Source organism: Symphodus melops (genome assembly GCF_947650265.1).
Source record: "Symphodus melops genome assembly, chromosome: 15".
NCBI lineage: Eukaryota > Metazoa > Chordata > Actinopteri > Labriformes > Labridae > Symphodus > Symphodus melops.
The window spans coordinates 250,261-268,605 of record NC_136705.1 but is presented as its reverse complement, the minus strand read 5'-3'; the positions used below and the strand labels follow the sequence as shown (position 1 = coordinate 268,605).

Genomic DNA, 18,345 nt, shown 5'->3' with positions numbered 1-18,345 from the left:
TCAGAAGAGGTTAGCTCTCACAGTTTGAACAGCTCTGCGTCCTTAAGAGAAGAAAAACGCTAATCACTTTGGCTTTGCCATTTTAAAGGCCTGAAATAGAAAAAGCAAAGGATGGAGTGTTTTTTTATTGACTGACCTTTAGTGTTTGAAACCTTTCATCAGCGAGGATTCTCTCCACTTCAAACGATCGGCCGTTTTGAAGTATCTCCTGCACAACATAAAGAAATACGTGTCGTTAAAACAAACATTTGGTGTCAGCGTCTTCATGTTTTTCTCACATTTTTGTTCCATCAGCAGTTAACAAATCACTCCTCGTTTCTACTTCAACCAGGTGCTCCTCCTCGCGTCCTCATTTCCATTTCTGTTCAAGAAATAACGACTTTGTTGTTGTGGAACCTGGGAATAATAATGCTTTTATAGCATTCATAAAAAGCACAAGGTAATGTTTTCCCCCGGCTTCTATTGTTTCCTCCGTAACAACTTTGTCCGTCTTTTAATTGTCTGCCGCTATCAGCGGAGCTCCATTCATTTGATGGTCACACTTTAATTGTCTTCATTACGTGAAGGCGTAAATGGAGCAGTTATCTGCTTCGTTAAAGTAGCTGGAGTTAAAAATAAGATTTGTGTCTTTCAATAAGCGTGTGCGAGTTTCTGAAGGGGGTTTGGGAAGTGAAACACAGAAAAAGTCTGAATATTGCATCGAGAGACTGTTTGAACTGAAGCTACTGAACAGGTTGATCATCCTGGATGGTAAATATGTATAAGCTGCCAAAAGTTCTGACTTCAGTTACAGTCAAGGTTTAGATTCATTTCTGATAACTGTTAGATGAAGTAATCAAGAGACTCATTATATATTCTTCTACATTTAGAGCTCAGGCCCTCTGGTGCTGAGAAATGAAGCCAACAGGGAAGTGTCCGCTTCAGGCTCTGAGAGAACATTTAAAAATGGCTGCAGCAGGAAATGTTTACAGCTTGGTATAAACACGATACGATGAGTCATCGTCTCCATCCACACACACTGTACGGGGGGGAATGTTTTGATGACTCAGCAAACAAGTATCCAGACTCCACCAGCAATACAACATCACTGACCTTTCACTTGTCTGCATTTGGTCTACATTATACAAACCTTAACACGGTGCCTTTAAAAGGACCTGTGGAACCAAAAGTATCTTTGTTGGTAAATGACTTTTTTTTTTTTTGATAAAAAAATCTCTGTTTTGTCATCTAAATATAAAATGTAAATCAAAGCGATAAACTGGACGTACTGTGGTTTAATCAACGTCCAGGAGCTTGTCTTCAGTTAAAACAGGTCCCAGGTTTTAAAGGACTTCCTTCTTTACGCTGATGCACGAGGGGATGGCTTCCAGTATGAATGAACCAGTGAACCTGAGAGCCACTCTGTGAGTATAGAGCAGCTTAATGCAGCTTCACTGCTCAACATGCTTCCACCCCGTCCACCTCTGCTTTTCAAGCCTCCAGCCAAGGCCAACCTCAAACGCCCGGATAATGCTTCAACACACTGTGTGCTGCAGGGGGACACACTCCATTCATGCACAATGACTCTCTCTCTCACACACACACACACACACACACACACACACACACTGACTATTCATCTCTGCCTCAGTGCTCGCAGACTTTCATGTCAGTAGGTTCCTCTCTTTTCCCCACTTTGGAGCGATCGCTTCAATCGCTGCTGACTGAGTGTCACTCCGATGTTCACAGGCACATCAAGCGATTTGTTTTTACCCTGTCTGCTTTCACTTTGTTTACGTGTCATGTCATTGTGTTGTTTTGAGATGAGATCTGTTTTTAAAAAGACAAGCGAGAAAAAAAAAAAAAGAAAAGAAAGAAAAACCCTCACCTCAGGCCACACGTCTGAATTATGTAAGAACAACAACAACGAGAGGTCATTCAGAGCCGGCCTAATTCTGTCTCCTGGGACATTTCTCTTATTTTGTTTAATGAATCTGCCTCCTGTTGACAGATGTGACAGGTTTAGAAAGCAGCTCAAAGACCTGCTGTGTGTTTGTGAGCATCACGTGTCAGAGTTGGACCGCAGTGTGCTCCTCATCGCCCTACAGGGACTCTGCCTTCTCTGCAGGCAAACGTTTCTTGACATTTTCCCTGACAACCTGCCGTGTTTTCTGCTCTGAGCTCGACTGTAGGTGAGCAGATGATTGTCGAGTGACCCAATGAGACGCATTTTCTCAAAGACGAGATAAATGTGCACAGCGCCTGTCAGTGTGTTAGTGTTAGTGTTGTTAGTGAGCCTGTCGTGAGCCAGAAAACTATTTCTGATGTTTCTTGAAGACTGAGCTCAACGCTGATTTTTTGTAACCTTTGAAAACCCACAGCAAGAAGAAACTTCCCCTCAGTGTCAGCTCCAGAGGATGTGTTAGAGGAAGAAAGAGTCCTCCTCCTCGACAGCACAGTAAAACAATCTGAACAGAAATGAAGCAACACTCCATCAAAAAAAGAAAAGTGTGACACTCTCCGTGAAGTGAAGAAAAGTTTGTATCTTTGCTGTTTCACAGAGAATATTCCTCAAACCATCCGAACTGTAAATGAACATGAAGCCATTCCTGCATCTTCTCATACTAAAGTGTCATAATGTTCTTCACTCACTTGATGGTAAGGCAGGAAGTCTCATATCTTTACAGAAGCTTCCTGTTAACATGTTGTTTCCTATTTTGTCTGCACTGCTATAGTGACCATTTATATGTAAAGGATCCTGTGTGTGATCACGATGTCTCGTTTGTGCCTCTTTGTTCACCTGTTGTTTTGTTCTCTACATTCGAAAACTCAATAAAGAAATTGTTTAAAAAAATGTAGTAATGTAATAATGGTAGAGGCTGCTGCAGAGTAAAGAGTCCATCAGTATTAACTCATCCATTCATACACATTCACACACTGATGGTAGAGGCTGCTGCAGAGTAAAGAGTCCATCAGTATTAACTCATCCATTCATACACATTCACACACTGATGGTAGAGGCTGCTGCAGAGTCCATCAGTATGAACTCATCCATTCATACACATTCACACAGTGATGGTAGAGGCTGCTGCAGAGTCCATCAGTATGAACTCATCCATTCATACACATTCACACAGTGATGGTAGAGGCTGCTGCAGAGTAAAGAGTCCATCAGTATGAACTCATCCATTCATACACATTCATACACTGATGGTAGAGGCTGCTGCAGAGTAAAGAGTCCATCAGTATGAACTCATCCATTCATACACATTCACACAGTGATGGTAGAGGCTGCTGCAGAGTCCGTCAGTATGAACTCATCCATTCATACGTGTTTGTATGTTATTGGAAATAAAAGCTGCTCTCTGTTTATTAAGCATGTTCAGAGATTATATTAAAGGCTTTCAGCTGAACTCTGGGTCTCACCTCCATCACTGCTTTGGTGTGTTCCCCCAGGCAGGGCAGGTCCCGCGTGGCCCCCAGGCTCTGCACCGCCCAGGGCAGACTCTTTAGGACTGAAGCAGCTCTCCTGAAGGCCAGACACGGACCCTCAATCTGGTTCAGTTCATATCTGTCAGCCAGCACTTCAAAAGCATCCTGCAGGGAGAGACGGACGAGGACAGGTGAGGGACAAAGGTGTAGAAGAAGAACGTGTTTTCTGTAGCACCTGTGTTGCATAAAAACAAGAAAGCAAGAGAAGATAAAGCATTGTAAAATGAGAGGCACATTACACCATGTCCTATGGCATAAAGAAAGAAGGCAGACACAGGAAGTCTGTCTCTGACCCCGTACACCGGGACATTCTTGATGACGGCGCACAGACATGAGAGGCAGACGGGGGGGGGGGCAGCCACATGTACAAACAGGCTGCAGATGGACTCAAAGAATTAATCTACTAAATGAAGTACAGAGAGACGTTTCATCATAAAGTTCTTTAAAACTGATGACAGATTGATTTCTACAGACTGACAGCTGAACAGCATCATGTTAGCGACACATGACAGCTCCGACTCTACTGCTAATCTCAGATCTGATGAAGTAAACCTGAAGCTGAAGTAGACCCCCCAAGGGTCAATTCTTAGTCCAGTTCTGTTTCCAACATGACTTTCAAAACGTTTCCACTAAGTGACTGAGACTGAAGACACAGGTGAGACTAAAGACAGGTGAGACTAAAGACACAGGTGAGACTAAAGACACAGGTGAGACTAAAGACACAGGTGAGACTGAAGACACAGGTGAGACTAAAGACACAGGTGAGACTGAAGACACAGGTGAGACTGAAGACACAGGTGAGACTAAAGACACAGGTGAGACTAAAGACACAGGTGAGACTAAAGACACAGGTGAGACTGAAGACACAGGTGAGACTAAAGACACAGGTGAGACTGAAGACACAGGTGAGACTAAAGACACAGGTGAGACTGAAGACACAGGTGAGACTAAAGACACAGGTGAGACTGAAGACACAGGTGAGACTAAAGACAGGTGAGACTAAAGACAGGTGAGACTAAAGACACAGGTGAGACTGAAGACACAGGTGAGACTGAAGACACAGGTGAGACTAAAGACAGGTGAGACTAAAGACACAGGTGAGACTGAAGACACAGGTGAGACTAAAGACAAGTGAGACTAAAGACACAGGTGAGACTGAAGACACAGGTGAGACTAAAGACAGGTGAGACTAAAGACACAGGTGAGACTGAAGACACAGGTGAGACTAAAGACAGGTGAGACTAAAGACACAGGTGAGACTGAAGACACAGGTGAGACTGAAGACACAGGTGAGACTAATGACACAGGTGAGACTGAAGACACAGAGAACTAAAGTGTGTCACAGTAACTATACAGCATCACATCAGTGACTGAAATGACACACACACACACACACACACACACACACACACACACACACACACACACACACACACACACACACACACACACACACACACACACACACACACACACACACACACACACACACACACACACACACACACACACACACACACACACACACACACACACACACACACACACACACACACACACACACACACACACACACACACACACACACACGCAGGAAGAAAAGCATGAAAGGAGGTCAAACACCCAGGAAGAAGAGTTGAACCGACGAGCAGACAGAAGATGGATCTTCACCTATCTGATGAATAACTTTATGTAACTTTAGAGGTTAGTGTCGACCCCCCCCCCCCCCCCCCCCCCCCCCCCCCCCGACAAGGCTGTCGCAGTAACCACAGAAATGACTATCAGCAGTTTAAACGAGCCAACGTGATGTCACCTCACGCCGCCTCATGTTCAGACAAAACCACGGAAACTGCACTGATACATAAAGTAATGTTTCCCAGTCTAACGGAGGAGAACCAGCTGATTCAGAGGTGCAGTTTGTAAAACCTGCACCAAAAAGATCCTCGTCCAATCAGAGCTCTCACCTCGCTGTGACAATAAGTGACACAGACAGCACTGTCTCCAGGCTGAGGAGCTTTAGCTCTTCCTTTCTGTGATAGAAACAGAAGATGTTCTGATCCTGATAGAGTATCAGGAGGGCAGATCCACAGGTCGGCCTCCATCAGATTGGCCTGGTTTGTGATTGGCTGTTCATAATTTCAGAGGGAAGATGTGTGGGCTGATCGTAGCTTACTTTACATTTCCATGACTCAGTTCCTTTTGAAAATATGTCTTTGAAAACTAATCTTTGACTCCTCAGAGAACAAGGCTGAGAACATTTAGTTACTTCGACATTTTGACGGATACAGAAATGTCACAGCTTTGATTTTCTAAATGCTGGAAGTTAAAGCATGATTTATAAAGAAGCATTCCCTCAGTGCTGCACCCAGCCCCTCCCCCTGTGCTCCCTCTAAGCCCCTCCCCCCTGTGCTCCCTCTAAGCCCCTCCCCCCTGTGCTCCCTCTAAGCCCCTCCCCTCTGTGCTCCCTCTAAGCCCCTCCCCTCTGTGCTCCCTCTAAGCCCCTCCCCTCTGTGCTCCGTCTAAGCCCCTCCCCCTGTGCTCCCTTTAAGCCACGCCCTGGATGTTTGATATTTAGTCATTACACGTCTTATACTTCATCAGTCTTCCCTTTAACACGTCAGCAACCATTTTAGTTTTTTCTCTCTTTAAGAATCATTGTGACCCCGTCCATGTTCTCCAACCTCTCTCTCTCTCCTCATTAGTCCTGCAGAGTGAGTGAGTGTGTGTGTGTGTGTGTGTGTGTGTGTGTGTGTGTGTGTGTGTGTGTGTGTGTGTGTGTGTGTGTGTGTGTGTGTGTGTGTGTGTGTGTGTGTGTGTGTGTGTGTGTGTGTGTGTGTGTGTGTGTGTGTGTGTGTGTGTGTATATCTGTGTGTGTGTGTGTGTGTGTGTGTGTGTGTGTGTGTGTGTGTGTGTGTGTGTGTGTGTGTGTATATCTGTGTGTGTGTGTGTGTGTGTGTGTGTGTGTGTGTGTGTGTGTGTGTGTCTCAGGGTTTTGGGGAAATGATAGAAAAGGAGGGATGTTGGCTCCAGGAGTTGTGTGTGTACGTGGATTTCCTGAGGAGAGTGAGAGAGGAAGCGCAGTAAGAATAGACGGGGCGAGCAGGGAGGAGTGAACGAGTGTGAGGCAGAGACGCTGAGGGATAACCACGGAGCAGGGATGAATAAATCAGTAGCGCGTGGTGGTGGAATGAAGCGCCGCTCGCTGTCGGTGTGTGATTGACACCTCACTGCGATGCTGTTGCTGAGATGATGCTCTTCCTCTCTTCCTGATCCTGGCACCTCTCTGCATCATCACCCCCCCCCCCCCACCCCCCACCCCCCCGGACGCTCCTCTCCTCCCTCCTGACATCAGCAGGACGTTTCCTCCGTCTGTCCAATTCACTTTAACGCTCAAATAACAAACAGCCAGCAGAGCGCCGACAGTCACACATCAGGTGTCTGAAACTTCAGCCAACCCATCATGTCCAATTAAATGTACGGTCATCCTGCTGTGCCTTAGTTGGTAGGAAGGTTGGGGGTTCGATCCCCAGCTGCTGCAGCCACGTGTCCGATGTGGGCGGGACACTTCACCCCAAGTTGCTCCCACTGCTTTGTTGTCTGTGTATGAATAAATATGTCCCATCAGTTCGGCCTGTTTCTTCCTCACTCGACCCGTCTGAGGAGAAACAATGACCTTTCAAAGCGTCAGTGAAGGATGTTTACCTTCACTGTGACTTGTTTCAGAACTGCAGCTACACGTCCAGGACACGTGTCCGACCAGGATGTGAAATATATGAAAACAGCTTTGACACAGGTGATATATTTATGTTTGTCAGGTGTCATGCAGGTGTGGCGTAGGAGCACCTCATGAACCCGTGACCTTGTGTGACCCCTCCCCTCAGCATGTCAGCTGTTACTGCAGAGGCTTTACAGGCTCATACATTTTGGTAAGAGTTGTGTCAGAGTGCTGAGTGAAACAAGCGGGCCAACCAATGAGAGCTCATCTGCGGACGGATGGACGGCGTGCAGCTGTGTCTGTCCGTGGCGTTGGACAAAGACGGGACGGCGCGCAGCTGTGTCTGTCCGTGGTGTTGGACAAAGACGGGACGGCGTGCAGCGTGGAGCAAACGCATCCTTACCGTGAAAGTCTTGTTGTTGTTTTCTGTGGTTGTCCGTCTCTGGCAGGCGTATTGGGAAACGCCGGCCACAGCAGTCGGCGTGGAAGCTTCTGGAAATGTTTCCTGTGTACGAAAACAGGAAGTGAGCTTGTTGTAGACGTGCCGACAGGATCAATGACAGAGACAAGTATACACAAAATAGATCAAAGGCTGTTTTCAGCCAGGCTGGACGTCCAACGCTGCTGCCGACTGTCCCAAAAAAAAGACTTTCAGCAAAAACGGCGCCCGAATCTTTGTGTGGTCATTTCTCCGATTCAGTGGCCATCATTCACGCTCCTGTTTGTGCTCCATGTTCACGTCTGTCTCACAGGAGGAGGTCTGCACACTAACGCCCCCCCCCCCCAGGTGATAAACAGGAAGAGACAGGAAGTGTCCTCAGAGAAGAATGGCAGCACAAAAACAGGAGCAGAAGAGGAGCTGCCGTTACCTGGGGACACGGGTCAATAAATGTCAGCGTGGCATCATTAACCCGTCTGTTAATGATGCAGACGACCACAAGCACGCCACTCCTGGGCCACGCTCACATGGCGAGGGGAGAAGGGGGGGGGGGGGGGATGTCAGCGTGACTGTGCTGTCACTGGCTGATCGCAGGAAACAGCCACAGAGCTCGGGGAGTGTTTTTTCATCTCCAGTGTGGGACGAACATATTTCTGTATTTTGGATCCACATTGTGCCAAGCCCTCATAGAGGCGTGTGTGTGTGTGTGTGTGTGTGTGTGTGTGTGTGTGTGTGTGTGTGTGTGTGTGTGTGTGTGTGTGTGTGTGTGTGTGTGTGTGTGTGTGTGTGTGTGTGTGTGTGTGTGTGTGTGTGTGTGTGTGTGTGTGTGTGTGTGTGTGTGTGTGTGTGTGTGTGTGTGTGTGTGTGTGTGTGTGTGTATGCAGTGGGTGGCTCGGAGCCCTGGCGTCCAGCCGATTGGTTCATTTAACACTCCCACAAAATATAAGAGATGATGGTGTTGCTGACGGCGAGGTGCAGGGTGGACGTGGCGAGGTGCAGGGTGGACGTGGCGAGGTGCAGGGTGGGCGTGGCGAGGTGCAGGGTGGACGTGGCGAGGTGCAGGGTGGACGTGGCGAGGTGCAGGGTGGACGTGGCGAGGTGCAGGGTGGACGTGGCGAGGTGCAGGGTGGACGTGGCGAGGTGCAGGGTGGGCGTGGCGAGGTGCAGGGTGGGCGTGGCACACAAAGCTAAACTTTATTCACAGAGGTCACAACCGAAGGCACTTAAAGGAGCAGTCTGTAGCTCCGCCCCCTAGTGTCTAACATGGGTACTGCAGTCACAGAGTGCAGCTCTGATGGGACCCTTACTCACAGGTCTCATTTATCATGGACACAGACTGCTGACGGGTAGGAGGAGTGTCCACGGTGACCACGAACACTCAGCGAGCAGCCGCGAGCCGTTTGCTTTTAAAGGAAGCAGGAAGAGACTTTTACACGCCATGACCTCGTGGATCAGACGGGAGCTTTAAAGGAAGCAGGAAGAGACTTTTACACGCCATGACCTCGTGGATCAGACGGGAGCTTTAAAGGAAGAGACTTTTACACGCCATGACCTCGTGGATCAGACGGGAGCTTTAAAGGAAGAGACTTTTACACGCCATGACCTCGTGGATCAGACGGGAGCTTTAAAGGAAGACACTTTTACACGCCATGACCTCGTGGATCAGACGGGAGCTTTAAAGGAAGACACTTTTACACGCCATGACCTCGTGGATCAGACGGGAGCTTTAAAGGAAGCAGGAAGACACTTTTACACGCCATGACCTCGTGGATCAGACGGGAGCTTTAAAGGAAGACACTTTTACACGCCATGACCTCGTGGATCAGACGGGAGCTTTAAAGGAAGACACTTTTACACGCCATGACCTCGTGGATCAGACGGGAGCTTTAAAGGAAGCAGGAAGAGACTTTTACACGCCATGACCTCGTGGATCAGACGGGAGCTTTAAAGGAAGCAGGAAGAGACTTTTACACGCCATGACCTCGTGGATCAGACGGGAGCTCTGACCTACCTGGATCAGATGTTTGGTCTCCACAGTCACAGGTCTCCCGTCTCTCATGCTCTCAGTGAACCAGCTGATGTCCAGCACCAGCATGTCGGTTAGACGTTTCAGCTCACACTGCTTTAGCCACGCCCACAGGGCAGAAGCGTGACAGTCCTCTGACACCACGTGTGTGACCACGTCACTGTCGGAGGAGAAGAAAAGAGCAGCTTGAGGTGTCATTAGATACACAGTATATCTGAACCACTTCGCTCGCTCGCTGCCACACCTGGCAAACCGAGGGGCGTCCAAAACGGCCATGTGGGCGGGGCCTTCACACACTTTCACCGCTTCCTTCTGTTTTTACCTTCACTTCCGGTCATTTTCCCTTCAAAATAAGAGCATGCAGCTAACAGGAAATTATATAAAAAGCTGAAGAAATATATTTTAAAATAAAATACATCCTGTAAGCGAGGGTGTTTATGGGAAACTATAACATAAAGAAGTACGGCGTCTTCGCTGAACACACGTCTGCTCCTTTATCGCCGCACACGTGGGAGACACAGCACGGAACCTGAACCACACTCTTCCCTTCCTTGAACCTTTCAAAGTAAGAGCTGCCGATATAGGCTATACACTGCTTTACCAGGTAACTGAAATAACATCATAGCTTACAATACTAACTTTAACAACTACGATGGTCTAAAGAATCATCTGATTCTACTGACCCAGTATCTGTGCGTTTACTGAACCCGAGTGCGAGCTTGGCGAGATGACCCGTTCGTGTAGCTCCCAGTACACTTGGACTGTTTTTGAAATGCAGCTCAGATCTCAACGCCTTCAACCAGACCCCCCCCCCCCCCCCGCCTCAGACTAACTACCTAACCCAATCAAGACACTAATGACCCTCAGCACACTCGTCCTCGTCCTGGCCTGCCGTGGGTAAACCAGACTCCTTCAGACAGGTCCCTGCAGAGCTCAGGCTGAAGCCTAATTGGCCAAATCACAGGCGAAACTAATCTGTTTGGCAAACCAGTCCGGCCACCAAGGGTCCATGCTTAAAATAAAATCCTTCCAAGACACACTGGAGGTACCTGAGGACACGGCTAACACAAGCTAACGTTAAACTGCTCTCAGCAGGAACTCCCTAAAACAGCAGCTCAGGAGGCTTTGAGATCCTGAATGAGCTTCTTCATGCACAGAATGTAAAACAGCAGACATCAGGGGCCGGACACGAGGACACGAGGACAGAAGGACAGGAGGACACAAGGACAGGAGGACATGAGGACACAAGGACAGGAGGACAGGAGGACATGAGGACACAAGGACAGGAGGACACAAGGACAGGAGGACATGAGGACACGAGGACAGGAGGACACGAGGACAGGAGGACACGAGGACAGGAGGACACAAGGACAGGAGGACAGGAGGACACGAGGAAATGAGGACACGATGACAGGAAGACACGAGGACACAAGGACACAAGAACAGGAGGACACGAGGAAACAGGGACACGAGGACAGGAGGACAGGAGGACACGAGGAAATGAGGACACAAGGACACGAGGAAATGAGGACACAAGGACATGAGGACACGAGGACCGGAAGACACAAGGACATGAGGACACAAGGACACGAGGACATGAGGGCAGGAGGACATGAGGACACGAGGAAATGAGGACATGAGGAAATGAGGACACGAGGACAGGAGGACACAAGGACAGGAGGACACGAGGACACAAGGACATGAGGACACAAGGACACGAGGAAATGAGGACACGAGGACATGAGGACACGAGGAAATGAGGACACAAGGACACAAGGAAATGAGGACACGAGGACATGAGGACAGGAAGACATGAGGACATCAGGACACAAGGACAGGAGGACATGAGGACAGGAGGACACAAGGACATGAGGACACAAGGACATGAGGACACGAGGAAATGAGGACACAAGGACAGGAGGACACGAGGACATGAGGACAGGAAGACACAAGGACACAAGGACAGGAGGACACAAGGACACGAGGACATGAGGACAGGAAGACACAAGGACATGAGGACACAAGGACATGAGGGCAGGAGGACAGGAAGACACAAGGACACGAGGGCAGGAGGACATGAGGACACGAGGAAATGAGGACATGAGAACATGAGGATTCAAGGTCACGAGGACACAAGGACACGAGGACAGGAGGACATGAGGACATGGGGACACAAGGAAATGAGGACATGAGGATTCAAGGTCACGAGGACACGAGGACAGGAGGACACAAGGACAGGAGGACTGAGGACAGTTCCTCTGAGGAGGCGTCATCATCGCTGAGATAAACATAGAAGAGCAGTAAATGAATCCTCATGAATTAAAATGTAGAAATAATTACTTTAGTTTATTATTGAAGCCACTGGAGAGCAGCTGCTTCCACGCCTCATCACCTGCCACATGGCAGATCAACAACACGCTGAAGTGTTTAACATGACAGACTGTCTGCATCCAGGATCAGGATCAGGATCAGGATCAGGATCAGGATCAGCACGTCTCACTAAACTTCAGGATCCTCATCTGAGGAGAGTTTTAAAAGGTTTGTAGTTTGGATATAATGAGGCACCAACACAGGAAGCCGTTCAGTCACATGTCTTTTCCTGCAGACACTGGAGCAGCCCGAGGTCAGGGAGGGGACAATATAGATATATATACATAGAGAGGCATGAGAGGGCTCTGACTGCAGGCAGCAGACCTGATGAAGGACTGGGAGGAGCTGGTATCAGACCTGATGAAGGACTGGGAGGAGCTGGTATCAGACGTGATGAAGGACTGGGAGGAGCTGGTATCAGACCTGATGAAGGACTGGGAGGAGCTGGTATCAGACCTGATGAAGGACTGGGAGGAGCTGGTATCAGACGTGATGAAGGACTGGGAGGAGCTGGTATCAGACCTGATGAAGGACTGGGAGGAGCTGGTATGAGACGTGATGAAGGACTGGGAGGAGCTGGTATGAGACGTGATGAAGGACTGGGAGGAGCTGGTATCAGACGTGATGAAGGACTGGGAGGAGCTGGTATCAGACGTGATGAAGGACTGGGAGGAGCTGGTATCAGACGTGATGAAGGACTGGGAGGAGCTGGTATCAGACGTGATGAAGGACTGGGAGGAGCTGGTATCAAGCTGCAGCTCATATCTCTGTTGTTGGCTCGCAGAATTAATGTCAGTTTGAGGCGTGCACGCTCGACTTCCTGTCGTTGGTTTCAAACACTTGTATCAGGCAGGGCGTAACTGTACGAGAGCACAAGCTGTGTTTCTGGGAATGCTGCCATGGTCAACACACACACACACACACACACACACACACACACACACACACACACACACACACACACACACACACACACACACACACACACACACACACACACACACACACACACACACACACACACACACACACACACACACACACACACACACACACACACACACACACACACACACACACACACACACACACACACACACACACACACACACACACACACACACACACACACACACACACACACACACACACACACACACACACACACACACACACACACACACACACACACACACACACACACACACACACACACACACACACACACACGAAGCGGACTCCAGGTCAGGTCCAAACTCAATTCATGTCCTTTCATGAAGCTTTTAAAGCGGCTGCATCAGAGATCAACAAAAAGACTTTTGTTTGTTTTCCAACCTGAGGACGTCTTCCACGATAAAACCCTTCGACCTGGCCAGCTGCGTCAGAAAGCTTCTCCTGCTGCGGCCCATTTTCCTCTCCACCAGGAACAGTCTGACATCCTCAAACTTCACCTGGTCACGTCCGGGGATGCACTCTTCTGCCGCTCGCGACCTTTTCCTGACTCGAGGCACAACGGGAGCGTGGAACATCTTTTTACACAGCGAGCGAGTTTCTGCACCTCCAGGAACGACTTGACTTCCATCCAGGAAAAGAAAACACTTTGCTGAAGCCACTGTTGTTTTTCAATCCTGGCGGGGGGGGGCGGGGGCCCAGGGTGTCGGTTAGTGAGGGGGGGGGTCAAGTTGGCAGACAGGAGAAGCTTCTGGCAACAGGTGTTGAGGATTTTGGTGTTTACCAAAAAGTAACACCTGCCAACTTCAAATGATGGAGGATGGAACAGGAAAGAGAAAAAAAGCCTGTTGGCATGAAGATGTTAAAAACAAACTGCAGGAAGTCAACACGATCATATTTTACCAAACTGTCTGAACCAGTTATATGAACTGAACTTATATTTACAATAACAAACTCTTTATGCAAATCTCACTTCTCATGTTGTTTTAAAAAAGGGACACGGTAGATATAAAGCATATAAAGAAACATTTACTTTAGTTTGCACAAATAGTAAAGTGACACCTGGACGCTCAGAGACAGCTGATCCTCCTCCTGGATATAACATGAACTGAGCGGGGGGGGGGGGGGGGGAGGTCAAACATGTGCTGTATTATTGTTTTCTTTTTCACTCATAAAGTTTGGAAAATAAAGTTTGATGAAGTTGTGACTCGTCTCTCCCGGCTGGAGCGAAGCCGGACTCCTGGGAGACGCCTGAAGTCTGGTCACCTCTCAAACCCTTCACAGCTGTCTCGCCATGTCCGGTGCGTCTCGCCACTCGCCGGCTCATTATGTCCGGAGCCAGGCTGCACCATCTGCTGCACCGCTTTAATTAGCTCGCCGCCTGAACGCAGAGCCTCAGTGGGCCTTTCCCCCGAGAGCCCAGCAGCTCTTACCTCTCACCATGCACAGGTAGGAGTCATTCCTCTTCCATACAACATGTTTCTCTGCTGTCAGCAGTGTAAAGCAGCACGCTACATTAACGTCGCTGCTTCAGTGGACCAAACAGCAATTATTTGTTGATTCAAGTGAATCATGATGGACTTTAATTCTCCTTTTAATCACCAAAGCCTCTGTTCCTTTCTGCACACCTCTCCTCAGTCAGCGAGACGCCTTTCATTACAGCGCTCTCATTAGCGTGGAGATCCGAGGGTTAACGGGTGTCACAGGCACCCCGACCGATCGCTCAGCTGTGTACGAGGCTGCTGGCCCCCGTCCTCCATGAGACCCACGCGATGCTAACATCACCGAGCCAGCAGCAGTCACCGAAGGAGCAACAACCCAATTCATCATCGTACTTTCTTCAGCAGCCCCACGATAAAACTATCTGATGATTGTTTGGACTCGTCACACAAAGTCGATTTCCTGAGAAAACACAATGTGACAGAACGCGTGATGAATCATTCAGATGTTTGTTTAACTCCCAACACGTCCAAATATCAGAAACCTGTCAGGTTTAGTTGTGCAGAAACACGACTAAATTAATGCATGAAGACATCCAGCAGGGGAAATAGAGTTCATCATAACAAGTGCATGTACTCAGAAAGTGTTTCTTTAGCACATTTGAATTTATATTCCACTTCACAGTTTTAAAGAGAGAAATACATCATGGCATCATTTCATTTATCCAACGTGACGCGCTTCAGAGAGGAAGAAAAACAAAGGGCGGCTCAGAAGGAGACAAGGAAGTGCAAACAAGCAGCTTTAAAGGAAGGAAGAAGGACTTTTTCATCCAGTAGATGGCGCCCTTGAGGCCACGCCTCCTCTGTCCTGAAGCCTTGAGACATGAGCTCAACTTGTCAACTCGATTTGAAAACCTGCTGATCTCAGGTGAACCGGCTCGTAGCTGCTCGTTGTCGTCTGTATACCACAGTATAAGCCCGCCTTCAGCAGGACATCCCAAAGCTGGGCATCAGAATAAAAACCCTTTTTGACACCAGACCTGCTGTTTGTCTACAGTTGACTGTCACCATATTTATCACAGTGAAATAACTGACTAAATCTGACTGTTAGGGTTAGCTGGAATAATCTCACTAATATTTGCCTGAGTGGTTTGAAGCTTTCCTCACAGACAAATCCTCGGCCAACATCCTCCAAACTCAGTTTTGATTCAGTCTTGGGAAAAGGATGACCTTGGATTTACGTCACCGGATTTCTTAAACGGTTCTAAAAACTGTCGACTTTGGCAGATCAGATGCCCAGGCTGTTCCTCGCTGTAATAGCCCATGGGCTTCTAAAAGAAGTCCCCAGACATGACCTTCTTCTGCCATGTCACCCTGAGATCAGCCTTCATATCTCTCAGCAGCCATGTCAGTTCTGAGGACAGGCTGACATGTGTCGACATGCAGCATTATTCATGCATTTCTTCTCATTTCTGAGGATGAGCTGTATGTCCAAAAAGAAAAGAGTGCATGCAGTCGGTCCCTTGAGCACCCTGCATGTGAGGACAGTTAAAACCATAAAACTCCTAGTGTTGCCCAGGTGAGCAAAACGACATCCTGCCATCAGGAGAAAGAAATCGCATGTATATCCTTTGTGTAGTATTTTTGAGCCCTTGCATCCTTGTGTACTAAATCACTTTCAAGGTGGCATCAATTAATCAAAGGGATCAGGATTCAAGGTTTAGGCAGGAAATGAATCTTTAACCCAGGACTTGAAACATCGATACTACAAAATAAAAGAAAAACAAAAGCCTGATCTCAGAAATATGATAATAAACACGATCAGAGTAATTAATGTCAAGGTGAGGAACATCATCTGCTTCATGCTTCACATCAGCGTGTTAGCTACAGCGGCTAACAGTGCCTGTATGGGATGTATGGGGACACTTCATCACACTGTATTCATAGATGACACTTACGGTTCCAGGATGAGAGCTGAGGCTGTTCTCTGAACATCTGTCACAGAGACAGGCGCAAAACAGGGAGGAAGACCCAATTAAAACAAAGAACATTTATTAGACAAAAGGCAAAAAAAATAATTTGAATTATACATCCACAAAATCCAAAACCAAGTAAATCCAGGGAGCAGAGGGACACAAACGACAGGCTACACACAACGAACTGACACAGAGGGGAAGGAACATAAAGAGACACAGGAGTAATCAGGCACAGGTGAGACTGGTTTCACAGGTGAGGACAATCAGGGCAATCAGGCTGGAAACACACTGAGGAGCAAAGAACACAAGACCAGAGAACTGAGGACAAAAACCTGACTCTGAGAACACAACCTAAACCAGATATTACAAAATAAAACAGGAAACACTAAACACCAAACTAGGAATTTAAAAACACAAGCAACACAGGAAACAAACTTACCGACACAAAAGTGAAGTTTAGGAAACATTAAAGACTAAAGTGAAGTTTAGGAAACATTAAAGACTAAAGTGAAGTTTAGGAAACATTAAAGACTAAAGTGAAGTTTAGGAAACATTAAAGACTAAAGTGAAGTTTAGGAAACATTAAAGACTAAAGTGAAGTTTAGGAAACATTAAAGACTAAAGTGAAGTTTAGGAAACATTAAAGACTAAAGTGAAGTTTAGGAAACATTAAAGACTAAAGTGAAGTTTAGGAAACATTAAAGACTAAAGTGAAGTTTAGGAAACGAGAGGGGAAAAAGGAGCTGCTGGTGAAATATATCTGTACATTTTATATGTTGCATCTTTACAGCTACATGAAGGAAATAAAAGGTAAAGACGGTGGTCATGATGGATGGATGGATGGATTGATGGATGGATGGATGGATTGATGGATGATGGATGGATGGATGGATGGATGGATGGATGGATGGATGGATGGATGGATGGATGGATAGATAGATAGATAGATAGATAGATAGATAGATGGATGGATGGATGGATGGATGGATGGATGGATGGATGGATGGATGATGGATGGATGGATGATGGATGGATGGATGGATGGATGGATGGATGGATGGATGATGGATGGATGGATGGATGGATGAATAGATGGATGAATAGATGGATGAATAGATGGATGGATGGATGGATGGATGGATGGATAGATTGATGGATGGATGAATAGATTGATGGATGGATGGATGATGGATGGATAGATTGATGGATGGATGATGGATGGATGATGGATGGATGATGGATGGATGATGGATGGATGGATGGATAGATTGATGGATGGATGATGGATGATGGCTGGATGATGGATGGATGGATGGATGGATGGATGGATGATGGATGGATGGATGGATGATGGATGATGGATGGATGGATGGATGGATAGATAGATTAATGGATGGATGAATAGATTGATGGATGGATGGATGATGGATGGATGATGGATGGATGGATGGATAGATTGATGGATGGATGATGGATGATGGATGGATGGATGGATGGATGATGGATGGATGGATGGATGGATGATGGATGGATGATGGATGGATGGATGGATAGATTGATGGATGGATGATGGATGATGGATGGATGGATGGATGGATGGATGGATGGATGGATGGATGGATGATGGATAGATAGATAGATAGATAGATAGATAGATGGATGGATGGATGGATGGATGGATGGATGATGGATAGATAGATAGATAGATAGATAGATAGATAGATAGATAGATAGATAGATGGATGGATGGATGGATGGATGGATGGATGGATGATGGATGGATGGATGGATGGATGGATGGATGGATGAATAGATGGATGGATGGATGGATGGATGGATGGATGGATGGATGATGGATGGATGATGGATGGATGATGGATGGATGAAGCAGTTTAACCCATGGAGTGAATCCTGCTCTGTCTCGTCAGCCTCCTGCATTAAAAGTTGTGTAATCAATA

The 18,345-nt window shown here is 47.3% G+C and overlaps 1 protein-coding gene across 4 annotated transcripts in view; it reads right to left on the bottom strand.

Annotated features, from left to right (window-relative positions):
- dntt (deoxynucleotidyltransferase, terminal) overlaps window positions 1–16,630 on the bottom strand; it is a 121,175-nt gene extending 104,545 nt beyond the window's left edge. For 3 of the 4 annotated variants that reach the window (XM_079363346.1, XM_079363347.1, XM_079363348.1), the window contains exons 1-5: window positions 13,357–13,596; window positions 9,637–9,811; window positions 7,590–7,691; window positions 3,406–3,576; window positions 137–208 (exon numbers count right to left, since the gene is read on the bottom strand). In XM_079363346.1, coding sequence (XP_079219472.1) covers window positions 137–208; window positions 3,406–3,576; window positions 7,590–7,691; window positions 9,637–9,811; window positions 13,357–13,550 — 714 coding nt within the window. In that variant the 5' untranslated portion in view covers window positions 13,551–13,596. Of the gene's footprint in view, window positions 1–136; window positions 209–3,405; window positions 3,577–7,589; window positions 7,692–9,636; window positions 9,812–13,356; window positions 13,597–16,369 lie in introns of those variants that run through there. The other variant, XM_079363349.1, reaches the window with a different exon arrangement.
- Window positions 16,631–18,345: the final 1,715 nt, after the last annotated feature.